Here is a 27681-nt window from a genome sequence, read left to right as displayed (position 1 = left end):
CTGAAAGTCATATTTGGAAAAAGTCCCCAATTTTGGATTTAACAATGTAATTTTCGGGTGTTCTTTTTAAACTGCACTTATTTTGTTTATGTCAATTCCATCTTATGTAATTCACTATAACTTTTATGATTTAATATCAATAATTGATTGACTGGTTAAGAGTTGTTCGACGCCAGAAATAGGCGTGGCCTAAAAACTGGTCAGACTGCTCCCGAACTGCTGCTGAGCTGTGTAACCTAGCCTTAACCCTACCTAGACTGGGCTTTATTTGGATATCATTCCCCCCCCCTCGTAACTTCCAAATGCTACTGTGTATGATCACTAAATTTGCAGGGAGTAATGTACACGTGATAATTTATAATTCCTCTAACTTTAATGTCTTTATGACGTAATATGACGTAATCATGACGTCATCGATGTGATTTTATTGGCTAAATAGGGAATACCCGTAATATCTAAAGGTATTAAAGAAAACAGTGTGTCTTATTAATGTTTAGGTATGCCATGATATCTGACGTCAAAATGACGTCAAAGAATGACATCATATGTTGTTAGTGATCACATTTTGAACTTTTTGAAAATACATTTCTTTCACTTATGACTCCGAAACACAATAAAAAAAGACTAGAAACGACTGGTTAATGAAATACCAGGTAGTGACTCATTTGAAGGTGAAAAAGCCAGTTAATACCTAAACTAATGATATGATTCACCATCTCGGATTTTGACCAATGACGCCATCAAATTAGCATAATATATGAATATCAAATCATGAAAATTACATTTAGTTGACGTGAAAAAATGTAGGAAAACCAGTGTGGTGAAGCAGGAAAACATTAGAAACATCATTGTTTAAACCGAAATTAGTGGATTTTGTATAGAATGCCTGTCGGATACCCGTTGCCATGGCAACACGAAAAAACGACAAACTTATATTTGTACCATGATATTGTTGCTTACAAAAGTTTAGGAAAAGTCACAAAGTTTGGTAGTCCTAGCATACGTCAGTTGGCCGTTTTACAATTTCAAAGTTGGTGTAGGCACTCTTAGGCCAGTCTAGATAGGGTTAAGCTACTAGATATAGTCCTTCCAAAAAAAGTGTAATAGCCTTTCATTGACTAATCATGCTAGTTGCATAGGTAACATAGCTTAACATTGGACAAAATTGCAACACGGAAGACTTAAGAAAAGAATTAGTACATCTGAGTGTACATCCCGCAATTATCTTTTCACTAGCACTCATCCAACCAGTGTACCTTGTTTCTGATAGCATCTGTAGATCGTGAAAACTGTTCCAATATCTGCTGAGCCTAAATGGGATGCAATAAGATAATCATAGTCACTACGGCTTATTCGACAATACAATTATTGAAGATATCGATATAATAATTCAAGCGAACAAATGACTTTCAAGTACACACGTGTTGAGGTACCGGAGACGTATTACATAAAGTTACCTGATGAATAGCATTTTGGTTCTGCTTTGCAGAGACTCTCGCCAATGTCACCTCCGTGTAGATAGCGAGCGGTGTCAGGGTTTCTTTGACTCGTTGGGGAATGTCAGGTTCCTAATGGGAAAGGGCATTGTTTTAGGGAGTTTTTTTATCATCGACATGACAATTATTAAACCCTTCATGTATTCACTTTCATACGCTGTGGAACCTTTGCCGAACAAAAATCGACGCTCTACATAAGAATGTGCAGCAGTGCCATGTTTGTTTGTTTTTTGAAGAAAATAGAGCGTACAAGAATAGAGAAACAAATAGAGCATACTTGAAGAGTATTGACGAGCTGTTTGATGTCGCGGAAGAGGATTGCATTTGATGTCGCCTCCCTTATGCGGTGGTATGCTTCTCCACAGACAACAAAACGATCCTGGACAACTTCTTCCTGAATGGACGTAACAAGAGAAGAATTCACCATTCATATCATTGACTCCAGCCTAACAAATGGGTTCCTCATCAATGTATGGAGGTAGATAGTTTTGAGCTCTTTAACGATCATGTAAATAAGAGTTATTGACCAAGTCATTACTAGTAGTTTGTGTCTCACCTGATTGCCACGCATTTCATCAGGCAGGAACCACTGTGTTTCTTGGGACTGCCCTATAGACAAAAGTGTGTCCAGGCCGTGTCGCCCGCGCAGATACTTCGGAATGAACAATACTGGCCACCTTGTCACTGCTTCAAAAACTCCGAAGAGTGTTTGAACATTCTCGAACAATTCGCCGATGACACCCTCTGGTGGTTGATTGACCTGACTGTGCATTTGGTCACATGCAACAGAAAGCCCGAATCGGATTGAGGCTATTGTATCCAACTGTACCATTAGGGGTATGCTTTCATTTCCGCTGCTTGGAAACCCCTTATAGCGTTTCGCTGCTTTGTCCAGTTGACTGGCAGCCAGCTCTATGAGACGACCTTGTTGGTCAGGCAGACGGTCTACTTTACCGGTCAAGGCATTCTGTGACAAAACATCAATGAAATTATATCTCTTTGGAATGTGGATGTCGATATGTGTAAAAATTAACGTAGTTTGATCAGGTGTATTTCCTGAGAGGATCAAATCATGTTAATAATTGTAATGCATGCAGCATTTGGTACATCATTATTCCTGATTAGATTCTGAGAGCAAAATATGTTTGCTTGGTAAGGCTTATTTTGCTTATACCGCGCTGATAGTAAATATGCCAATTCGCATAACAATTGCATTTGAACAACGTAGTAGCAAATGCGTATAGAAGTACCTCCATGCACTGCAAAAACATGATGCAGACTTCAATAGCATCTTTCATGCTTCCAGCGAAACGTTGAGCCCCTTCAAAATATGTCTCCAAATGTGCACACACGTCACCAAACCTGGAAAGAAATTAAATTAGGATTTGAAATGAAATCATGCAATGAATTTGGAGCTAGCCAGAAATTGGAAATACACGACGAAGTAGACAGGCACTCATTAGTGAGATTTTGTGTCTATGCCGTAAAGTTTTCAAATGTAAAATACTTAACGACAATGACACAAAGTTGTCGTACTTGAAGCGAAGAAGCAGCTGTAGCAGGAACGACCGAATAACAGGTGTACGATCGACACCTTCGTCCGCAAACGGGGAGAAGCCCTTCGTTCCGGCCTGGGTCGCATCTTCTTTTCTCACAATATATCCGAGAAGCATGTCAATAACCTCCTGTTGTGGTGGTTCATCATCAGCAAAGCAGAACTTCGACACGACCTCCATAAAAAACGCATTGCTACGACGTCTGGATAACCGGTATTTCTCAAGTGCTTTCCTAAGGGAGCAGAGACATCATCATGTTTCAAGATGCATTTAACAGTCTAAAACAAGGCAAGCCGAGTTTGCACTGCACGAAATGGCCTCGGATCCTAACGTATCCTGACGTAATCTGGAACCTAAGATCTGGAAGAATCCGAACGGATCTGGTGCCGTATATTTCTCGGTAGGCTAATGGGCATCCAAATATTGAGACTCAAGGCACCACTTGCATATTTGAGTTGTGTAAGTATGTAATGTAATGTTATGGAGAAATATACGGCCCCGGATCCGTTCGGATTCTTCCGGATCTTAGGTTCCGGATCACGTCAGGATACTTCAGGATACGTCAGGATCCGAGGCCATTTCGTGCAGTTTTGTGTCATGACACACCGGACTTCTCTGTACAAAATGGCGCTGCATATTATTTAAAAATGTCCAATCATTAATTGTATTGAATATAAAATGTTGAAATGCTGAAACAATACAAATAACACGGTGAAAGCAATTGACTTATAAGTAAAGACTGATTCACAGCTTTGACTACTTGGCTTCTAAATTTCATTCATCACCAAGAAAGGGTCGATACCTTTCCACTGATCACCTAGTTCGCAAGCAGTCAAAGAGTATTTATCAAATGATAGAACTTAATACAATATGACCGTATGAAGTATTAACATATTTGCTACCTTCACTAAGTAAGATGAGAAAGCAGACATAACTGGCGAGGGTTTGCCTTGAAATGAGGCCAAAAAACACCAAAAAAAACTTACTGAGATTCAAAGGTCACTTCAGGATGAAAGTCTTTCGGCAAAGGCTTGGTACAGTTTGGGCACGTCCTTTTGCCAGACCTGAACCAGTCTTCAAGGCAGCCCTTGTCGCATACATGATTGCACGGTAGCACGACTGGCTGGCTCAATTCGTCCTTACAACCACAACAAATTGATGTATTTGCACTTCAAAAGAAAACAACACATTATTTACAATGTGCAAAACACAGAACGTAGTCTGTAAAATGAAAGCTTTACCGATAGCAAAGATGGACTCGGTTGAAATTTTTCCTTAGCCTTGTTCTTATAAAAATGTCTGTCACCAGTCTTCACGACTTGATATCATGATATGCGCCAAGCTGCGGAAACCATCATCGTTTCCTTTATTTTCTCACTTACGAAAAATGCACCACAACATTAGTATTTGCCAATGGCATGGATGTAATTGGTAGTCTTGGGAGGAATTTAACCCCCTTTGAAGTGACTTTCTCTGAGAAGACATGGGAATTAAAAAACAGAAGCCGAAAACGAAGATTCTCAAGTATATGGATACGTATACGAAGATTACTTACGCAAAAACTTTGTAAGCTTCTCTCTTGTTCTTTGTGACAATGAATTTTTCCAGATCCGTCATAGTTGGCTTTGTCTTGAAGTTTGGCTCGTCTCCCAGGTACTAGAACAGCGTCAATGATAGATAAGATTTACATCCTTGATTAGATGTCTTTTCGTCTTAAAAGCCCACGACATAGACATGCATTCGATTTCGGTCTGTTCGGAGTATTTCGGCCACGCCTTTCTTTCACACGACTGTTTTGCAAAGGGGGTCCCCTAGATTTTTGTTACAGAGTATGAATCGCTATCAATGTGTAAAGGTGGTCTAAGTATAGTATGCATGAAACGACAGCTATGTGATTATGCACTAGAAGCTTACAGCAACGCTCACCTTCAAAATCCGTTCAACCGTTTTCATTGGTAATGCTTGGTCTGATGTGCATTCATAGTCAAAGTACATCTTCACAGCTTGTAGGCGTACCAGTAGACATCTAAGGCATAGAATTAACATTTTGTTATTTAGCATCTATCCATGGAAGATTCATGGACAGCAAAAAAAGCAGGGGACAATCAGAGGGAGTAGGGCTTTTTGATTCTCCATGGTAATTAGATATACGGAGAAGCAAAAGGGGAAGATTAACACATCCGTGCCGATTGACATTGTTGAGTTACAATACATAGCCTTACAAAAACATGTAAGCAAAATAATGTTGATCAAATAAACTGATGTAATAATATTAGAATGCAATCTCTCTGAATCGCTAGCGCTGATTTTACCAGTGCAGATCCCGATCGAAATGTTTGTCGACGGTGATCGCGTTCAGGGTCTCTGCCTGTACAATCGTCGGTTCTACCGGTAGAGATGTAGGTCAAAGGCTGATCTGTGCACGTAGCTATTCTTTTTTTCAACTTTGATTCATTTTAACATTCGATCACTTAATTGACTAGAAATTCAGGATCATCAATGGGATACCACCCCAACATATTCCCAGCGATCGCGATCACTACCGGTAGGATCAGTGATCATTGATGAACTCAAATATCTACACTGAGATATTCAGCGAGAAACTCGCAATAAACCAAAAAGGAAAGACTTTGTGTCTTTAGGGGACACTGAGAAGTGACCAATTAATGACAGGTACTTACTTGCAATCGAGAATGGAGTGCTGGATCTGGCCTTCCGGTTCTTGTTTAGATGAGTTAACGCTGTATGCTGCAAAAAGTTCCCCCGCCAGGAAACAAATTGACTGCAGTTTGGATCCCCATTGTTGTTGGCCATTTGAGGTTGTTAACTGCAAGAGTTCTTGAGACAGTTTCTCGAGTGCGAAGCGCAGCGCCGCAACGTCGAGTTTCTGAGAAAACAAATATGATAAGTACGGAAAACCTCTTTATCATTGGCCATGGTTTCTTTGCATCTATACCTGGCAAATTCAATAATATGTACTTAGCAGGTTGGCCTACGTCCTAAGTAACTTACTATGTTTGGACGGTCACGACAGACATTCTCAAGAGCAGAAAGCTGATCATTGTCTGGCCAATATTGTATGAGCTGTGAGAAACGGGACAAATAACCCCGCAGCCCATCGTCAATGGCTACGTCTGTGAAATGGGGTGCCAGTGGAGTCTCCTGCTTCTGTCTCACCATGGACAATACCTCATGTTCCACTGCTCTACAGATGAGCTGTAAGGTAGATGGATAGAACCAACGTCAACGACTATATTATATTGAACATATGAATGGTGCTTAGTGTTTTAAATCAGCAAAATGTAAAGCTATGAAAACAAACAGTAAAATTAGTCTTAGATAAAGCTCTCATCCCTTGCCAAATGATTTTAACCTTTTCAAATGATGTATAATGAGTGTTTCTCATCGATTATGTAAATAAGGTTCTCATTTGCATAAATCATATCAGTTCATAATCTTCTCCACCCAAATAACAGAAAGTATTCAAGGTATATAAACAAAAGCTATTCTAGCATGGGGAACTCAATAACTACCGTCATGCCAAAATTCAAACAAATTCATCCAAAGGACAAACTGCATTTATAGCTGCAAACACATACACACACACACACACACACACACACGCACACACACACACACACACACACACACACACACACGTACACACACACACACACACACACAATTACAGCACCCCCATAGAAGTTTAATCTCCTTCGCGCAGGTAACAAAACCCCCGTCTTGTGGCGGCGGCAAGAACAGAAGATGATTAGATAATTTACTGAAAAAGCATGAAAAGTTGCAGAATAAATTTAGTAGAATCATTTGAAAAACGGAATGTCCAAACTGCCCCTGCTCTGAGTACATCTGATAATGATTTTAGGCTTACCTTGACCTCCACCTCTGAACCTGTAGTGATCTTGTGTGTCATCCACACATAGTCATGTATGTATGCCACCACAACCTCCGCGGGATCTCGACACGATTTTGTCGTTTTGCTAAGCTGTCGACCAAGCTCAGTCTCATCAAATGTATTGCGAAGTACCTCTTCAATTTGCTCCGACGTGTATTCTGCGAGGAGGATAACAGTACTCAGTATGCACTTTAAGTTTCCACTAGCTGCCATTCATGTTGTACGCTAAATGTTTTGCTACTCTTTAATTTGTTCAAGTGAATTCTGGCATATACAGCCAAAACATCCCAAAGCAACCAGCCAGGGAACCAGGTAAAAAGTGTTCGCATAGAAAACTGGTCGGCCTGAAGAAGATCGAATCACAACGTGGCCGAGACATAATGGTTTCAAAGTCAAGATGTTTGATAAATGTAAAATGTTATATGATATCGACAAAGAAGGATGGAAATTGTGTAATTTTAGACTTAACGACAGCATAACTGTCAGTATGTTCAATTCTTATTGACTGGTAGCTATAAATAGATTGTAAAAACATTTTTCCGATCCCAAAATGTATGCGAATTTCCATCAATGATACGATGCCTTATGACGATTCGCACCTTGCAAAATGCTGCAAAAGGTCGTGAAATTGCTGCTGCCGACAAGAGTTGGTGCCGCAACGAAAGAAAATAGGAAAGCAGAATGAACAACGTTGAGATACATGGCTAGAAAATCGAAAATAGAAAAAAAAAATGATTATCATCACTAACTGGAGGGTGTTGATCGTCATAAACAGAAGCGCTGTGATTTTGAAATACGGTACGCTACATTTTAACCGAAACGAAGATTGAGTCTGCTCCCATAAAACCAGCTTGTGTCGACTCGCCGATATATTTGCCTGCTGCAAAGTCATTTTCCGCGGTACTTATATATGATTAGTACTACACATACACATTTTTAATGCAAATAAAACAAATTGGCCCTTTTAACGCCAACTGGTTCTTGGTATTATGTAATCGTTTAGAAGGCTGTATGTTTATACCGAACCCAAAGTGCAAGGACTTCGTCATTGGGAGGGATTGCGCAATGTTCGCGGTCGTGTTTGGGGTCGCTCGGGCAGGCTTGACTGCAAATGATTTGTTAGATTAGGATATAATGTTATACTGTCAAAAGTGGAACATATGATATACGGAAGAATAATCGCATACCTGTCATTGCTTTGGCCTCTTGCCACAGCTTGTCAACCAACTCTTTGATTAGCCAGGAAAATGGGAGCTGGCACTTGAATACTTGGCCTCCGTACCCTGACGTCTGGACAGATACAGTCTCACGGACAGCACGTTTCTTTGGAGAGAGGCAGTCTTCATAATGGAGACGAATTGCCTTGGTATTGGCTGCGATCTCAAGCCAAAACTGATGTAGCCATCCTTCACCTGTCTTGAGTAGATCCAAATTTGAGTTCCTGTCAAACAACGCAATTATCTCCGCCACCAAGGGGGATACAACAGACAGCAGATGGACCCATGCCGACCGTCTGAAGAAATAAAACACAAATAAACAATATCGAGTAAACAATCACAGGTTGTGTGCTGTGCGCTGCCATTGTAAGATGATTCATGTGATACATAACGAAATGGAAAAAGCTATAATAGCTATGTTTTTACTCCGGAACAGCTCTGGGACAGCTGAATAAAATAAAATATAAAAAAAGGACACAGATACACCATACCTTAATGTTCCTGCTTGACGAACAGCTCTGGACGTCGCTGCTTTCTGCGAAAGCCAATTTGCTCCCTTATTTAATTGAGAGTCTTCTTGCTCTTTCACCAAAAGTGCTAGTCTGGCCTTCAGCACTTCAGCAAACGTCAGCTGACCTGTTGTTAAGAAATAGTGATCATTCTACAAATAGCAGCGGTTTTTAATACATTTACAACTAATTTGCATAATTAAAGGCAACCTAAGCAATATTAGGGCGCTGAAAGTCATATATTCAAAATCAACTTTTTTCTGATTTCTATCCATAGTGAGTTTAGATAACACTATCCCATTGTATATCGACCATCATGGAGCAACAAATGTGATGTCGTTGTGCGGTGGGAACTCATTGAAAATCTGAGCACTTGGAGGCCAGCCATCATTTAAAATCTTCCGAACATGCACGATTCTGACCGATAAGTCCCGAACGCTTCCGAAGAAATAATCACGTGGTCATGGCTCAATGTGCTTGGGCATTGTGACGTCACGCGGCCGGAAGTTACCGAAGATTGTCGACAGAAAACGGTTACGGCTGGATTCTGGGCTGATTTTTGGGGGACCCAATAAATAAAATACTCCTTTTGTGGCTTGCTTCTGTACTATTTTTAAACGCCCAAAGTATGAAATAATGATGCAGATGTGCTGATATAGGGAAGTAAATGTAAATTTCAACCTCACCAAACAGAATTGCTTTCCCAGAATATTTCAAGTTTTACCCCCTGAAATCGCTTAGGGCACCTTTAAAGATTGTAAAAAAATTATCGATTCTAATATCAGGAAGAGCTTAGACCTTGGAAAACTCGTTTTGTTGAAATGTATTAGAAAGTATAACCATTTTGTGCAAAATTTGCAGATTACTAGTTTTCATCCCAAATGAATCGACAACAGACGACACCAAGAAGTTCATCTGAAAGCAGCAAGAAACCGCTTTTTTACCGAAATGCATACATTTACGTCCTAATTTTCTCAGTGAAATTGCAGCCATTTGGGATGGACCAAACTATGAACTCCGGGCCCATACCTAACAGAAAAGTTTACGGACCCTGGTTTTGGACACTGTTGAATGACCAGGGCCATTCAGGATTGACCTTAGAGGACAATGCATCGCGACTGCAAATGGCAGCATAAACTCTGAGTTGATTGATTGTTCTTATGTCAAAGCAACGATAACTTTGGACTATCAGATATTGAAATAGACTACATACCCTCAGACTGTTTTCCTCTGTTTCCAAGCAGCCTTAACAGAAGGTTGATTCTGTAGACAGTCCTCTGTTTGATCACGGTGGGATCGATTAAGCGCGCCGCTGCGGATTGTACAGAGGAACGAAGGAGAGCTGCTACGCTAAGATGGTCCTCTGTATGATTTCCGTCTGGTAGCGTTCCGACCCTCGGTTCGATAAGACTACTGATCGATTTCCCGAGCATGATGGTAACGTCAGGTGAGTGGTCGTTTGGAGGATGGACATCATCAATGTGATAGCACAGCCACTGCCCACCGCCAAGACCAGAGAAGCTTGCCTTAGGGTTTCTGGGAAGTTGAACAACGAAGACCACACTTGGCCTGAGGTTGCCGATCTGGGCTCGTTCGGCCTGGGCAGTGTAGGAGGCACATGCAATCAGGTTTGCGTTGATGTCACTGGAGTCGCATTGCACAAACAAGACACCTCCCTCATCCTTAGTTTGCTTTTGCTCCAAAAAAGACCTGAAGGAATTGATAATGAAAAGTGAATTGTCAGGTTTGATTCATCGTTCAGCATAACTCAACATCAAAAAGGCTAAGACTGTGTCCTTGTCAGGTGTTTTGAATACACGTACACGAATCTGCAATATTTCCATCAATCTAGTTCTGCCTCTTTAGATAACAGCATATACAATTCATAAAAATATTATTACCTAGGAAACTAAGGATAAATTACGCAATCTGTTATCTGTCAATGCGGCCGCCTCTGACCGGCCATCTATACCACGTACACATTCTCCCTGTACTTTTGTTATGATCTCAACAAAAAACATTGTAATTATCTCCATGTAAAAAGACTTTTTCATGGAGATACTGTTTTGCGTGCGTTTGGTGTTTGTGTGTATGTTTGTGTCACCGGACGCTTAAAGTCAGCATAACTGAAGAACATGTAGATGGATTGTGATGATATTTGGTATGTGGTTAGGTGTTTGAAGGAGAAAGGTCAAGGTCGATTTTGGGCCACTGGTATGTGTCACTGGAACTGCAATGGCGTATTTGTAAAAATCTTCTAAGGGGAATAACTGAAGATAGGAACGACAGATTGTCATGTTCTTTGGTACACAGGTAGGTTGGACAGAGATGTACACAATGAAGTGCAAATTATGCAAATTCAGTGTGTTTGCGTGTGTGTTTGCGTGTGTGTATGTTAGTGTTATCCTGTGTGTATGTTTGTGTCACCGGACGCTTAAAATCAGCATAACTGAAGAACGTGTGGATGGATAGTAATGATATTTGGTATGTCGGTAGGTGCTGGGAGGAGAAAGGTCAAGGTCAATTTTGGGCCCCCTGGTATGTGTCACTGGAACTGCAATGGCGTATTTGTAAAAATCTTCCAAGGAGAATAACTGAAGAAAGGAGCGACAGATTTTCATGTTATTTGGTACTCATGCGGGTTGGACAGAAACGTACAAAGTGAAGTGCTAATTATGCACATTTGCACTGAATTTGCATAAGTTATGAGGAATATCTACTTCTCTATTGTGGATATGGGCTTTGAGGTCACACCTGTTGAATCGGTTGGTCTCTTATCTAGGACAAGTATTCCCTAAGTCCAAACAGCTGGTGGTTCTTCTGCCCAAAACCTACTATATGTGGAGTGATAATGTATGCATAAATGTGTATTTCTCTTACCGTAAAGGCTACGGATGCGATATTTGAGATGTAGGTACCACTAGGAAAGGTCAGAAAACCTGGCCATAGATTATGCTAATGAGGGCATCATTTGCATGATTTATGCATATCCCTTGCCGTAAAGGCTAGGGATGTCACATTTCAGATGTAGGTAGCTTTAGGGAAGGTGAATACACATGTACATAAAATATGCTAATGCGGACCTTATTTGCATAATTTAGGTATAACCTTGTATTTCATCATCATCATATCGGGCAGCTTGCCCGGATTAGGGTTGCTCTTTCCCTCCAGGCAACACGGTCCGCCATAAGTTGGCCTACCTTGTATTTACCTTACTGTAAAGGCTACGGATTTCATATTTGACATGTTGGTACCTTTAGGAAAGGTCAGAAAACCTGGCCAGAAATTATGCTAATGAAGGGGGTTTATGCATAATTTATGCATTTCCCTTACCATAAAGCTACGGATGACATATTTCAGATATAGGTACCTTTACGTAAGAAAGGTGAACACACCTGACCATACATTATACTAATGCAGACCTCGTTTGCATAATTCATTCAGAAACTTCAGAATTCCCTTACACTACAGTAAATGCTAAGGAAGTCATATTTGAGGTGTAGGTAATTGGAGGGGAATATCCTGCATTTTCCCGAAAATATTGCCTTTCTAGTTTCTATTACGTGGATACCCTCTGGCACATAAAACAAAACAACCAGCGGCAACAACAAATAATTAGGGCAAATAAAACACATCATATATAAAAACAAATCTCATGGAGATTTTGGGTCTTCGGACTCTTGTTAAGATTTTTGATGCAACCAACCTTATACGTTTGCTGAATTGTTGCTCCGTATCAAATTGCTGTAAAGAAAGGAGCTGCATAGCAGCTTCCTTTATATCAAGCGTCTCTGCCAGATGTGGAAGGTCGTTTCTTGATAGCAGACGGCCATGCGTTGTAACCTGCATTTACGTTTGATATTACATATTGATATAAGTTAACACGTCAACGACTTAGGTTGTGTCAAAATAAGTCAAGGGCTATACAAACAAAGCGTAAAAATACTACTGCCGTTTTCACTCTTGTAGCTGCATCATTCGGTTTCGAAGAGATATGTGCTATAACCTGTGTAGATAAGATGTATTTGGTAAAGTACCTGTGCTAAAATCCCATTCCTTCCCTCTCTTGGTATGTTATGGAGTAGACAATCCGCAAGGCTTGAGTGATGCTGACAATGGAAGTACTTCTGTGCCATAGTTTCAGCATGACGGGTAAGACGAGAGCTTTGAAGGCGAACCACGGCATCTGGGGTTGCACATTGGAGCAGGATCTCCTTCGCTCTTTCAAACACCTTCGAGTTAGACACATTGTAACCACGATCAAAAAATTGAATTGGCAATTTTTTTCTTTAGTTTATGGTGTCTAATACAGAGAAATGTTCCTAAGCAATATGAAAATAATTCCACATTTGGGAAGCAATCAGGCTAAAGACAAGTACATGCTTCTATAGAGGTCGATGAAGATTAGACATCCCGGTAATAAGATACGCCAAAAAAGCAATTACTCAAACAACTGGATATGATTTTGGAAACGGTCAGACGTTTCATCGTGGTAAACCTGTACATGGAGAAATTTGAGAACAAAGCCCTCAGTACTTTCAAGGACACTCCCCCGGCCAACTGGTTCCGTTATGTAGATGACACTTGGTGCAGACTAAAGAAGAGAGTAGCTGATGATTTCTTTGAACATATCAACCAGATAGATGACAACATCAAGTTCACACAGGAGTCGAGTCAAGATAATATGCTCCCTTTCCTAGACACCAAAACCATCATAGAGAAGGATGGTCGCCTCCAGTTCGAAGTATACAGGAAGCCGACCCATACCGATCAGTATCTGGCCTTTGATTCTCACCACCCTTTGGAACACAAACTGGCAGTTATAAAAACTCTCTTTCATCGGGCAGACAACATCATCACCTCAGACACGGCCAAAACAGACGAACATAGACACCTCCGAGGTGCCCTTGGCAAATGTGGCTACCAAAGATGGACTTTCAACAAAGCCCTCAAACCGTCTGACCAGTCCAAGAAAACGCCTAAGTGTACACCATTGACCAACAGAAACAAGGCCAACATCACTATTCCATATGTACAAGGAGTGTCCGAAAAACTCCGACGGATCTTCCAAAACTTCAACATTGCCACCAACTTCAAACCTCAATCAACTCTCAGACAAAGACTGGTACATCCTAAAGACCGACCACGCAAAGGCAGCAAGGCCGATGTCATCTACAGACTCAAATGTGAAGAACCCAACTGCAACAACACTTATATCGGAGAGACCAGCCGATCACTTAATGAAAGGTACAAAGAACATTGCGCTAACCGCTACTCCTCGGCCATTTTCCACCACCTAAAACACAACCAGGGGCACTCGTTCAATCTCGAATCCACTGATATCCTTGACCGCGAACCCCGCTGGTTCGAACGTGGAGTAAGGGAGGCAATATATGAGAGGATATACAATCCAACCCTCAACAGGAAAGGAGGGCTAAGGGTGGAACTGTCTGGCACTTGGGACATAGCCTTGGGGGCAAACCAGCTTTAGCTCCTATATTAAAACAATAGGAGCTATTGTCCCCTTTTACTTCAACCTTGTCTTGAGTTGTCTAATTCGCTTTCTTTTGGACTATCTAAAAATTTGTCTTCTCCTTATTTGCATATCAATTCATAGTTCGTGGTTATAAACCTGCTGTTCAACTGATCTTGCTCACAGTCACTGACGAAAAGTAGTGGATGCTACTTGAAACGTCTGACCGTTTCCAAAATCATATCCAGTTGTTTGAGTAATTGCTTTTTTGCTTCTATAGAGGTTTGATTTCTTGATCGTGTCAGCTACAAATGCAGACAAGGTTTCAATGTAAGTTTCAACGTTTTGCAAAAAAGAACGTCGCACGTTACAACACTGTATAGCTATATCTTACCATTTCCTCCCATGTGTCGTCTTTGCTGTTGACGTCTTGACAAACTCGAAGCACAACGGTGGCAGAAAGGTCCTCGTGGTAACCAATGAAGGCATCAGCAGGCTTGTAGCTTCTAGAACTGCAATCGATAATCTTCTGATAAACAACTTATGGCATGTACAGGACATGTGGTCGTAGACACATGATTACAAAATTACTTGTAAGTTTACAACTTAGGTTTATAGTTTTACTCAAGAATACTGTGATTGGTTGCCATACGAGGTTGGATAGTCAGAATACACATACACACCTGTTCATACCCGGGTTGCTGACATCATCCACATCTTTCACATGAACAAACGCCTCGGACCACTCATGCAGCCTCTGGGCAATACCAGCCTGTGCGGGTGTCAGTACCGTAGACACCGAAAGAAAGTGCTTCTCCAGTCGATTGATGAGAGGGATCGGGAACTTTTCATAGACAATGTCCTTTTCGGCGACGACAACCAACCTATTGCAAAATAATTGGCAAGCGTGAGTGAATGCATGTGCATCTGCTTGTGTGTGTGTTTAATTGATTGATTGATTGATCAAGTGAGTGCAACGGTCTGATCCAAGCAGCATCTTTCGAGATTGAATTCAGTCAATTGAACCACTACCTTTAATTCATGAAATATTAAAGCATTCCAATAAAAAGAAAATCGTCCAAGAGACATAATAGATACAAACCTGAAATCCTTATGTACACGACACTTGACCCTGTGAGTACCGAGTCCCAAGTCAACATACTTCTGGTCACCCATTTCCACGTAGTACTGCAAAATGCATATCGCGGCATGTAACATTAAATCGGCATAAGCCCTCGGCTTTGAGATATAGCTATAACAAGTATGTAAACATCGTGAAATGGACGTCATGCGGGAGTACGGAGGGCACAGATATACAAATATAGGGAAAGTTGAAAGAGCATCAGCGCTGGAACACAGCTTCAAGCATATGAAGAATCCGTGACGCTCTGACAATATAAAGGCTTGGCAAAATAAAGCGGTTAGTAACTAATGATGTAAAACTAATGCCGGAAAATAATTGGCCGGAAAGATATATTAGCTACCTGATTCAGCGCATCATAAAGGCTTTCGTACAGATTCTCCAGGTTCAGAAGGACAACAGTTTTCCCTGTTTCCATACAGACTTTGATACGATTGATGTCACGGCAAATCTATAAGGAACAAGTGATGTACAAGACAAAAACGGAAACAGTTAAATTAATCAACAAACACGATTTAGAAATGAATTCAAAACCCTAAATGCGTCGAGTCGAGATTGCCCCAAGAACGGAATGATACTTTGGAATTAGGAAAATTATGAAATAAGAAGCGACAACTAACTTTATGCCAAAACATATTTTACTAATAAAGTGATACTAAAAAGGTAACTTTTACCTTGGAATATTCCTGATCCTTGGGAAAGCTGCTACCAAAAATGATGACTGTGCTCCCGAAATCGAGCATTTCTTGTTGCAAAATGGTCAGAGCAGCGTAGTTCTTGGTCAGAATGAGCAGATATCGACCCTCACTGCGGTATAGATAAAAGCACATAAACATCGCATACGGTACGCGCTCAGTTTGATCAAGAAAAGAAACCAGACAAACTCCGATCGACCAGACAATGTAGCAATCTTGTAGCACATTTGGTAAACTATATTCGCACCAGGAATATTGCATATTCACAAAGAATTCTGATGGGCTTTTGAATTACCTGTCACTGTGGATGCTCTGTAGACTGGCCCTAATCAGGCCAAGAGGACTGCAGTCCGGATCGTTCGGCCTTTCTGATTGATCAGCACAGGTTTCAAGAACTGTACGGAACTTTTGAAGTGGGTCAATGTCGTCTCTGCCACTGAAGTTTCTCTTGATAGCATGCTCCAGTTGGGCGCGAGATGGAGGATGGCCAGATGCTCGGCAGAAACTGCTCACCATTTTGATCAAACTAGACAGAAAGTTTATGTCACTTTAAGTTGTAACGAATTTTTGCAAGCAATGATTCATGTGTTACACTATGAGGCTCAAATATGAAATTGAGATGCATCCGTGTTAATCTTCTTATTTTTCAGTACCTGTAGAAGTCACGAAGCCCAAAATATTCCCTATCTTCCAACTGTGGCCGATACAGGGACGTGTATGCGCTGACTAAGCTGCCCAGCATGGTCTCCAGCTGCGCCAAGACTCGTTCATCCTGTTCGCATATACCCCTGGAGTTTGATAAGAAATGAACGATTCAAAACATGTGAGCATGATACCTTTTCATTTTAGAATCGTTGAAAGTAGTCGTTTCTATGTTTTTATGGCATTAAAATGATTAAACATTTGCCACGTTTCCCACATTCACGGCAGTCAAAGACTCCTTTTTATAATTGTTATCTTACCTAGCACTTTTCCTGAGGTCGTCATTGTCTGGAACTCCCCTTGACAAGAAAATCCCTCGGTTCATTTTTGCAGGGTCGAGTGCCCAATTGGAAATTCCAACAAACGCGACCTTTTTCTGTGGTGGATTAGTGTTGCCTTCGTCGCCAACTTCCGCAACGTAACCTTCTTCGAGCAAGGCGTGTAGCGTCTGCAAATGTAAAAGTGATCACAAACACACAGACGTGAAAGTCTGTACTTTGCTTAACACAATGGAATTGGAGCAGGTTTGTTGAAAAAACTAAATATATTATTACAACTCCATCCTTTTCATATGGTCGTGAGCGCTCTAAAAAGGGGTAAGGAATGTTTACCTTCAGTGGCATCTTTGGCGAGTCCTCTGCAAGTCCAATTTCATCCAAAACAACAACTGAAACGAACTTGGTGAGGTCTTTGTCCTGTTGAAACATGCTGCACTGGTGAAAAGTCTTCACGATGCTTTCTGGTGTAGCAAGTGGACTACATTGGAAGGACACCATGTGGGCCTAGGGAAGAAAGACATGGTTAGATTGATGGCCTTTGAATGCAATGCATGAAAAGTGGTGCATGATTCGTCACTTTTTTTTCTTTACCTGTTTCATTGTCTTGAAGAAATCCGAGGGAGCCGAGTCTCCTTGCATGGCGTCGCTTACCACACTTTTTGCTAACGACTTTGAGCTCCCAGGTTTCCCCACAAGGAACAGGGGGATGCGCAGCTCGATGCATACAACCATCATGAAGACATTCTCCTTGAGTGCAGTGTTTCGGGCAATGTTTGGCGCCAGGAGGTTGTCCAACTGGTCCAAGAAGACATCTTGGCATCTATAAACAAGGTATATCACGCAAGGAATTGATGTCATTTTGCATGAAGTTATGATTAATAGTCACTGTACATTTGTGACAATTCGAGCATTAACGTGACAAAATGTAACGAGTTGTATGCATAATCTCATCTGTGAGGTATAAAGTATAATGGCATAATCTCATCTGTGACTAAGTATAATGGCAATCATGCATGGAAGTGGGTGCAATTGTCTTACAATGTAACTAAACCTGTCGCCTTATCACATGCATTACATCACCATGATTATCATCATTGACATTCGACATCATCATCATGATCAGGGGACAACTAGTCAAATAACTAAGACTTAATGGTAAGTGTTGGGCGCTCTCCGCTGTGGGCTTTTAGTATGTTAACAAAAAAACTTATCTGCAGCAAGACGCATTTTTCCTAATGTCTGTCCGATGCTGTGGGTGTAACCACTTTGTTTGGAACTTGTTTTGCGTCAAATATATAGTCAGCCCTGGTGAGAGCAAGAGGTGTTGACTAAAATCTATCATTGAATAAGGCATCATTGTAAATGATGATAAGTACACAATACATGGCAATTGATAAGGTACAGGATACATTGTATCAACCTAAGTAGACAAAAGTATTCAACCAACATTTCGATTTCCTCCTCAATCGTTTTTGCTCCCTTGGGTAACGTGAAACTGTCCTCGTTGAAATGCTCTGCAATCGCCTTTCTGTAGTCGTTTCGCTCTTCCAGACGTGCTTGGTAACACACACCAAGTGCAAGGATTAGTGCCCGACATATGTTGGTGATCTAATTGAAAACGAAGGGGAAAATATTCGCAATAGGCTCATGATCATCAGGCTGGTAAATCAATTCAACATCATGACTTTGTTTTTTACTAACGTTTTCGTAACTCCTCTCCTGCCTTTATCAGGGGAAAATAACCTTTCTCGTTGACGCACTGTATTGTACATATGACGACATGTCAACGTTCTCGAACGTGGCTACTTACCGCTTTGTGTCGAAACAGCAAGGATGCGGTCACAAACGTGACTGAATCTTTATCCTGACCCTTATCTCCATTAAGCCTTTTTTATATCCAGAAATGGTTACCTTGATTCAGCGTGTATATTTGTTGCCCTCTATGTCTATAACATTGGCCCCCTCCTAGTCAATCACGCAGTTATTTCTTGCAACTGTTACAGCTGACTTGACCATGTTCTCTTTCTCTACTACATTCTTATGACCTCTTGTGTACTCACAGCCTGTTTTTTGCAGCATCATTTGATTTTGTTTGTTTGTTTGTTGGTTTGCACAAATAGAATAAGAAACAGAGGTAAACCAGTATACAAATATAAACAATAGTGCAGGAGGAGGGAGGAAACCAGGGAGGCTGTTCTTAGCCTTCCGCCTATAAACTAACTAATAATAATAATGAAGTACAATTATGAAGAAAACGATAGATATAACCAAGATTTCTCTCCGTCTCCTTGGTTTAAGGTTTCACTAGCACTGCTGATTCAATGCTGTGCCGTTGACATATTAGACTCTCTAGTGGCTCTTTTAATTTCTTGCTGTTCAATTCGCTTGAAGGTTGCACCAATCTAGTTGGTCTACTTCTTGTCGATCGTAATGTAATAGAGACAAAGCAGAAAGGCATGGACTCATCAGTCACATTTGGGACCGCATCCACAGCACGAAATCGAATATTTAAGCAAACTTTCCGAATGACGTAAACAAGAATTAAAGGTCGGAAAATATTTCAGCAGAGTTTACGGGGCCGTTAATGCCGCTGAAAGTAAGATTTGAGCTTTCCGCAACCTTTCCGCGTTCGTTAACATGAATTAAATGCATACTATATCTTTCCATGGACTTTAAGCATCCTTATATACATCGTATAGATGAAACATTATGGTACATCAGTAACCAATATATTCTCCAAGCAGATATATTCTCTCCTGGGGACTAATAGTGCCTCAATTTTCAAAATCTTGGAGAATAGCTGATATACCCGAAACGGTCTTCGATCTTTACGATACACCCATTTGCAGTAAACACCGATCCCGCTTAAGTCATTTCTGTTACAGTTTTTTTTAAACAACGCACCATGCATGTGCACGCACATTTTACGTCTACTTTGTAGCAAAATTAGACATACAGTCCATACCTATCTTCGTCGGAGTTGATCTTCTTTTATCCGTGTTTATGCTACAGCTTACAAAAAACAGCAGTTATATTGTTAAGTATTTCCCCCCTTTTATGTTTAGGTAGAGAAAAGCTGTCGGAAAGCGGACGTTTTCCCTCGAAGTTATTTCTACCTTTCCGATATTCTTCCGTTACATATAGGCTCAGTTTACATAACCCACTCCTATGTTTAGGTAGAGAAAAGCTGCCGGATAGCGGGCGTTTTCCCTCGCAGTTATTTCTACCTTTCCGATATCATTCCGTTACCTTTAGGCTCGGTTTACATAGAAGGGGGGAGACCTCCCGCCTTTTATGTTTAGGTAGAGAAAAGCTGTTGGAAAGCGGGCGTTTTCCCTCGCAGTTATTTTTACCTTTCCGATATTCTTCCGTTACATATAGGTTCGGTTTACATAGAAGGGGGGAGACCTCCCCCCTTTTATGTTTAGGTTGAGAAAAGCTGCCGGAAAGCGGGCGTTTTCCCTCGCAGTTAATTCTACCTTTCCGATATCCTTCCGTTACATATAGATTCGGTTTACATAGAAGGGGGGAGACCTCCCCCCTTTTATGTTTAGGTAGAGAAAAGCTGCCGGAAAGCGGGCGTTTTCCCTCGCAGTTATTTCTACCTTTCCGATATCCTTCCGTTACATATAGGTTCAGTTTGCATAGAAGGGGGGAGACCTCCCCCCTTTTATGTTTAGGTAGAGTAAAGCTGTCGGATAGTGGGCGTTTTCCCTCGCAGTTATTTCTACCTTTCCGATATCCTTCCGTTACATATAGGTTCGGTTTACATAGAAGGGGGGAGACCTCCCCCCTTTTATGTTTAGGTAGAGTAAAGCTGTCGGATAGTGGGCGTTTTCCCTCGCAGTTATTTCTACCTTTCCGATATCCTTCCGTTACATATAGGTTCGGTTTACATAGAAGGGAGGAGACCTCCCCCCTTTTATGTTTAGGTAGAGTAAAGCTGTCGGATAGCGGGCGTTTTCCCTCGCAGTTATATTTACCTTTCCGATATCCTTCCGTTACATATAGGTTCGGTTTACATAGAAGGGGGGAGACCTCCCCCCTTTTATGTTTAGGTAGAGTAAAGCTGTCGGAAAGCGGGCGTTTTCCCTCGCAGTTATTTCTACCTTTCCAAAATCCTTCCGTTACATATAGGTTCAGTTTGCATAGAAGGGGGGAGACCTCCCCCCTTTTATGTTTAGGTAGAGAAAAGCTGTCGGAAAGCGGGCGTTTTCCCTCGCAGTTATTTTTACCTTTCCGATATTCTTCCGTTACATGTAGGTTCGGTTTACATATTTATGTTTAGGTAGAGAAATGCTGTCGGGAAGCGGGCGTTTTCCCTCGCAGTTATTTCTACCTGTCCGATATTCTTCCGTTACATATAGGCTCGGTTTGCGTAACCCCCTTTTATGTTTAGGTAGTGAAAAGCTGTCGGAAAGCGGGCGTTTTCCCTCGCAGTTATTTCTACCTTTCCGATATCCTTCCGTTACATATAGGCTCAGTTTACATAACCCACTCTTATCTTTAGTTAGAGAAAAGCTGTCGGAAAGCGAGCGTTTATCCTCGCCGTTATTTTTACCTTTCCGATATCCTTCTGTAACCTTTAGGCTGGGTTGACGGTGCTCTCAGTTTTAGAAAACAACGCGGAACATTGAGCTCACAACTCCCCCGGATTGCAAATAGGTCGGCGGGCATACTGTCTTTGGCCGCCGCACAAATTGGCTCAGTCCGCGGATCAAGACCGCGCCGCCGGCACGTTTTGGCAGCTTTGTGTATTTGTTCCTTTGTTTGTATCAAAAATCATCAAATAACGCGTGTTCTCACGCAGTTTTCCTTTTTATAATCTACAAGTAACTTCTAGAAAGATCGCCGCTAACAGTATTTTCTATTGCCGCTCGCGTCAGTTGTTGTGTTCGGGGCAAAAGCGAAACGTAAGGACGTTTGCTTTTCAACTGCAAATTTATACAGTGTGAAGTCGTAAACAAGCTGGGGCGGTACGTTGAGATGGTAATGCAACATCTCCATATTTACTAGTGGAATGCCATGTGACAGGGCATTACCCAATCAGAGAAAAGGGTGGCTTTTTCAAATTAACCGTATATCCCAGAGACAGTTATTTTTTTACAGCGAAGACAGCTCATGAAGGAAGTTTGAACTCAGTCGTTTCAACCCACAAGTTATGGCCACAACGTTGTTCTTACCACCCGGAACCCGGACGGAAAAACGTAAAGCTGGGACAACACCAGTCTGTACAACTTGGTGAAACCAAGAAGGTTTCATAGGATTATACTTCCTGGGTGAAACCAAGGAGGGTGGAGATGCTGAACGGAGCTTGCGGGCACGCGATTCGGGACTTCAAATCCACCCGGTACCAGTGGAGACAACGGTTAAAGAACGGCGTGAATTAGCCTCCAACCAGGCCCAATGGATTGCAAAAACCGTATCCAACTGGAAGAAGGAGCTTGTATGTATAGCAATCCAAGTACTTTCTCTGCCAGTTTGATACGGTCTTGATGCAACCTATAGATCTGCTTGGAGATTAGCGTGAGTGAAATCGGAACCTGTCTACCTGTCTTGATAGAAACTATCCCTGTCGTCTCGCCCAACACTGTGACCGGAATCGTGGACTTGGAAATGTCGCAAAATGGTGAAGGGAGAATCTACCGACAATGTGAGATTGATCCCTCGTGGACCGCGTCAAGTACAAGTTAGAATATGACGACCGATGACGTAACCGCAAGTACCTTAGTAAGTGTTATTCAACCCAGAATGATTGTACTGTTACAATTCACTCTATTTGGCCAATTTCTACTATTTTCCTAGCGATCCGCGGAGCCTGGTAAAGGCTAATAAGACACGGGAGAGAAGAAAAGTTAGACGTAGGGTTAGTTAGTGTTAGGGGTTACGTTTTGGTGTCGATGTAATAGATAGCTAGGGTTAAAACTTGTAAGCACATTGTAGTAGTTAGTACTAGTAGTTGGGGTAAGGAATAGCCTGAATAGTTTATTAATGATAAGGTGACATTTTTTTAATGAAAGTGAAACTAGCTGTCTATGTAAGAAATCATTCATTCCATTTTGTATGTGTATATTCGTTAAGGTGGGGAGGGGTCTCGCTATAATGGCGTAACACGTTTTTGTGCAGTGTTATTATCTTTCAAATAAATTGTTCTAAACTTTAACCGGCCCTGTTGCCTGTCATATTCATATTTACCTGTCTATGTAAGGGTTCGGAATGGTTAAGCCATCCGTAGCAAGTTAAGTAAGGATCAAATTAGATACTGTATAATGAAAAGGAAACTTATTGTAGAGACTACGTTTTAGCATGTTAAGCTCGTGTTTTTAGCACGTTTAGCTCGTGTTTTTAGCACGTTAAGCTCATAAAAAGGTTACGGAAAACACTAGAAAAGGTATAGCTTTAGGTAGTTATTCAGGCTGCGTGAACGGCACATAAACGTAGGGAAATCGTGACGGAAATAGATTATAAAGATGGACGAAAGATTACGGAAATGTCTCAAGAAATTTACACTTTCCGTGTTGGATCTTCCGTAAAGGTACGGAAAGATTGTCCATAACGACGCCTTAACGCCTTGCAGATACCACGTTTGTAGCACGTTAAGGTCGTTAAGAGGTCACGGAAATACCGAGGAAAGGTATGATTTTAAGTTGCCTTTCAGGCTGCGTGAACGGCACATAAACGTAGAGAAAATCGTGACGAAAACGGATTATAAACATGGACGAAAGGTTACGGAAAGATCTCAAGAAACGCATACTTTTCGTGTTGGATCTTCCGTAAAGGTACGGAAAGATTGTCCATAACGACGCCTTTACGCATTCTAGAGACCACTTTTGTAGCGCGTTAAGGTCGTAAAAAGATCACGGAAAGCCCGGGGAAAGGTATGATTTTAGGTTGCCTTTCAGGCTGCGTGAACGGCACATAAACGTAGAGAAAATCGTGACGAAAACGGATTATAAACACGGACGAAAGGTTACGGAAAGGTCTCAAGAAACGCATACTTTTCGTGTTGGATCTTCCGTAAAGGTACGAAAAGATTGTCCATAACGACGCCTTTACGCGTCGAATAGTTACGTAAATACACGTGAATGAGTGCCAATACGTACATTAACGCACTTCCGGAAAGGACACCTTAAATGCAATATTTAAGCAGACGTATAGGGGTCGTTAAGTTGCGGAAATAGTGAATAAACGTCACGTTTACGCTGCGTTTAAGCATGCTTAAATACCGGATTTCGTGCCGTGATCCTTGCTACTTCATCACAAAGCGGCAAAAAGTATTCACGCTCGAGAACGGACCCTTCTCGTCATGATTACGTCACAAAAACACCTGGAGAAAGATCACTTTGACCTGATTAAGGCAACGTGTAGAGAAGCTGAAGAAAGGCCAGGAGAGAACAAAAATATAGGTGTGTGCCTAAAAAAACTATGTTGAAAAGAATATCTGAACAGAAGACACAAACACCAGTGATCTAAGACCATGCTGATAATAGGTGGGCACTGTTCATTGTTTTATACTATTTTTATGACACTCTCTACGTTAAACCAGTCTGTAAAATAATGACAGAGAAATAATACTGAATTCAGATAGCAGCACCTCAGGAGTATTGGTCCGCGCTTGGTCAGCTATCTTCTTATTCATCAAGGCTGATAAGACCGGCAACATTTGCAGAAACCAATTCATGACAGTGAGAGTGCGCTCCACATCTCGAAGACTCACGAAGCTGCACTCATCCTGAATATGTGGCAAGAAATGTTCTCAGATTTAGCAGAAGTCTTTTGACCATGGTACAGGTAACCTGGAGTACAAATGTATAAGGAAATTCAGTCACACTCACACACTCACTTATCACCCATGGCCCATGACCTTAATGGTCGTAGGGGCGCCATGACAGCCAGCCTCAATGGTCCGTGACCATCTTGTCAACAGCAAGCTAAAGTGAAAATGTATAGAAACGTGCAAACCTTCTTCTTCCTCATGAATTGTTGAGAGGTTGTTAACACAGCAGCTACCACCTCAGTTGCATCTGCAGTGAAGTGGTCTTCATTTAGCTATAAACGTACAGAAAAGCGTTTCATTTTAAAATTAAGCTTTTTTCATTCATTGTGATTTGGTTGAGGCCTTGCATGCAGTTAGCGTTGATTGAAAAAAGTCTAACCAGCTCACATGTTACGCAAGCACCTATGCTTCTATACTTATCAGAACATAGCTTTTACACAAATTCATAAATCTTGAATGTTCAGTTTTATGACAAAGATGTTTATGTATTCATTGATCATACATACATCATATGAATTAATTATTGATATATCATTAAACTGGTAATAGCAAATGTTTTCATCATCAATAGAAATGCTCGGCTTAAAAGTTCATGACCTTCTTATTGGATATGGAGCATGACATGATTTTACTTACAAGCGGTGTTGACAATTTCACAGACGAGCACCCCCCACGACACTACGCAGCAGTGGCCAAACTAGTCATATTTGGATTAGAAAGCTATGCTTAAACAAAGATAACAGAAAAACAGTTCCGTATTACTTACACATCTCATAACCATTTGTTCAATGTAAAGCCGTTCGGTTTGGATGTTGAGCTGACCGAAGTCCCAAACAAGGGGCAGCGCACTGGGTGGAAGAGGCTGTACTCTGTAGACTAACTGTCTCATTGGGATGCGCCCTACGTAATACAATTCAGATGTTGTTACGTTTGGTAACAGAGTATCGAATTATCAAGTTATAAAGTTATAGAGAATCTTTATAGCAAGAACTTTTTTTAACCCTAAAACACCTGAACGGGGTCATTTCTGACCCCAGGCGTGGGTTTTGATGTGCTATTTGAACATGCTTGATCTGAAAAAAAATTCCTTCCGTGGCATTGTCAGTAGACATCTATTCTAACTTCTCCTATTTTTTAGGGAGATGGGCACAATACTGTTGACATTATAGATGAAAGTCTGTGTTTAGTCCGCTGGGGTCATTTGTGACCCCAGCAAAAGTAATGTGCTGTTTTGGAGACCTGCCTCTGTAACTCCTAAACTACTTATTGTATGACCATCAAATTTTCAGAGGATAATGCACATGTGAATTGATATTACCATAACAAATGTTGTCATTATGACCTATTATGAAGTCAATTTGACGTAATTTTATGTGATTCTATCAGCCATCTAGGATTTCGACCGATGACGTCATCAAGTCAGCATAAAATGTTAATGTTAAATAATGAAAGTTACATTGGATTATATAAGGTGATAACAATGTAAAAAAAGAAATGTGGCGTACCAACAACGCCTCATTGTTTGAACTGAAATTACCAGAAATATGCCTGTCAAAACCTTTTACAATGGCAACACGAGAAACAATGAACTTAATACTTTATTGATTTAAAATCTTTGTTAAGGACATTATATAAAAAGTCACCAAGTTTGGTGGCTCTAGCGTAAGCCGTTTAATAGTCATGCAGCATTAAAATTTGGCGTGGGCTTCAAAAATTCCCTCCCGGTCTAAATGTGAATAGTTCAAAACGAGGTCCTTCTGATCTTTTTTGTATAAATTATGATAACGAACGGGAATAATTCATACCCTCCTCTTACATTGATGAAGCAATGTACGGATAACAATCAGCGAAAAAAGTAAAAGGGATTATATCAGCAGGATATAATAATCATCTAGTACTAGTAGTAACTGATATTTAGTCTTGTGTGAATCTTTCTAACTGGCTTGCTAAATTTCCTTGTGGCAGTGAAATTTTTCATTGATGGATCTGAATATGATTTCCGTTTTGACATCGTTCGAGATTCTGTCCTTCCTTGGTTTCAAGTATTTTCTGTCTACGTGTGGTATATGGCTTGGACATGTTCACGATGTCATGAATGGGGTTAATGCTCTTTAGCTGTTCTGCTTGTTACGTTACAGGTAAAGCCCCGGTCACACTAAACCCACGTCGTACCTACGATGCACGAACGATGCATTTCCCGTACAACGCAGGTAAATCGCAGGTAAATCGCAGGTAAATCGTAGGTAAAATCAGCTATCGCAGAGCGTCGGGCAATGTTCAAAATTCCATCCAACGTCGTACGATTTTTATAGCCTCATATTTAGGCTTTATTGCGGCCTTTTTATCTAATGATGAGGTGACGAGTTCATAAATTTCGACCATGTTCTGATGTTTTCAGTTACCCTGATGTATTGCCGATGCTGATGCAAATTGTAACCATCATAAGACAATAGCAACCAGAAAACAGTGCGCCCGTAGAATAGCCTGCTTCCAAGTTTAGATTTTCTACGTGTCAGGTCCAGAACCAGGCGCATATAATTGCTTTATGTCTGTATACACCTGGGTTTATAATTAGATCATACCTCAGTCCTATCCTGTCTCTATTTTCAGTTTCAATTTTTGTTTGACGCTTTATGCCTATTATGTGCTTTATTTTTGATGGACAATACAACTGGCCTATCATATTCTTTCTCTGGGCCATCCGCAAACTGCTCTCTTGGCAAACTTAAAGTAGAGACAGGATGGGACTGAGGTCTGATATAATTATGAACCCACGTCTGTATAGCCATGAAATAATCGTATGCATCACCTGCGCGCGATACTTGATCTGACACGTGGAAAATCATAGCCTTGAAAGCAGGCTCTTCAGCGAGCGCGCTGTACAACGGTTGCCACTGTGCTCTGGTGGCTGCACTTTTCAACAA

General features: G+C 41.1%; 2 protein-coding genes across 2 annotated transcripts in view; both read right to left on the bottom strand.

Annotated features, from left to right (window-relative positions):
- The window catches only part of LOC136447718 (E3 ubiquitin-protein ligase rnf213-alpha-like), a 28357-nt gene extending 9361 nt beyond the window's left edge, over positions 1-18996 (bottom strand). The window contains exons 1-28 of the mRNA XM_066446761.1: positions 18989-18996; positions 17572-17800; positions 17314-17484; positions 16963-17150; positions 16654-16788; positions 16296-16526; positions 15980-16112; positions 15649-15756; positions 15267-15352; positions 14848-15048; positions 14559-14676; positions 12729-12923; positions 12398-12534; positions 9905-10401; positions 8674-8818; positions 8153-8478; positions 6942-7123; positions 6065-6268; positions 5734-5939; positions 4979-5078; positions 4608-4708; positions 4039-4221; positions 3033-3284; positions 2747-2858; positions 2053-2463; positions 1774-1890; positions 1458-1568; positions 1257-1310 (exon numbers count right to left, since the gene is read on the bottom strand). Coding sequence (XP_066302858.1) covers positions 1257-1310; positions 1458-1568; positions 1774-1890; positions 2053-2463; positions 2747-2858; positions 3033-3284; positions 4039-4221; positions 4608-4708; positions 4979-5078; positions 5734-5939; positions 6065-6268; positions 6942-7123; positions 8153-8478; positions 8674-8818; positions 9905-10401; positions 12398-12534; positions 12729-12923; positions 14559-14676; positions 14848-15048; positions 15267-15352; positions 15649-15756; positions 15980-16112; positions 16296-16526; positions 16654-16788; positions 16963-17150; positions 17314-17484; positions 17572-17800; positions 18989-18996 — 4941 coding nt within the window. The remainder of the gene's footprint in view (positions 1-1256; positions 1311-1457; positions 1569-1773; positions 1891-2052; positions 2464-2746; positions 2859-3032; positions 3285-4038; positions 4222-4607; positions 4709-4978; positions 5079-5733; positions 5940-6064; positions 6269-6941; positions 7124-8152; positions 8479-8673; positions 8819-9904; positions 10402-12397; positions 12535-12728; positions 12924-14558; positions 14677-14847; positions 15049-15266; positions 15353-15648; positions 15757-15979; positions 16113-16295; positions 16527-16653; positions 16789-16962; positions 17151-17313; positions 17485-17571; positions 17801-18988) is intronic.
- A 6343-nt stretch (positions 18997-25339) lies between these two features.
- The window catches only part of LOC136447717 (E3 ubiquitin-protein ligase rnf213-alpha-like), a 35668-nt gene continuing 33326 nt past the window's right edge, over positions 25340-27681 (bottom strand). The window contains exons 37-38 of the mRNA XM_066446760.1: positions 25524-25657; positions 25340-25354 (exon numbers count right to left, since the gene is read on the bottom strand). Of these exons, the coding sequence (XP_066302857.1) occupies positions 25340-25354; positions 25524-25657 (149 nt within the window). The remainder of the gene's footprint in view (positions 25355-25523; positions 25658-27681) is intronic.

This window comes from Branchiostoma lanceolatum, chromosome 13 (assembly GCF_035083965.1).
Source record: "Branchiostoma lanceolatum isolate klBraLanc5 chromosome 13, klBraLanc5.hap2, whole genome shotgun sequence".
Classification (NCBI taxonomy): domain Eukaryota; kingdom Metazoa; phylum Chordata; class Leptocardii; order Amphioxiformes; family Branchiostomatidae; genus Branchiostoma; species Branchiostoma lanceolatum.
This window is presented reverse-complemented; position numbering and strand designations above follow the sequence as displayed.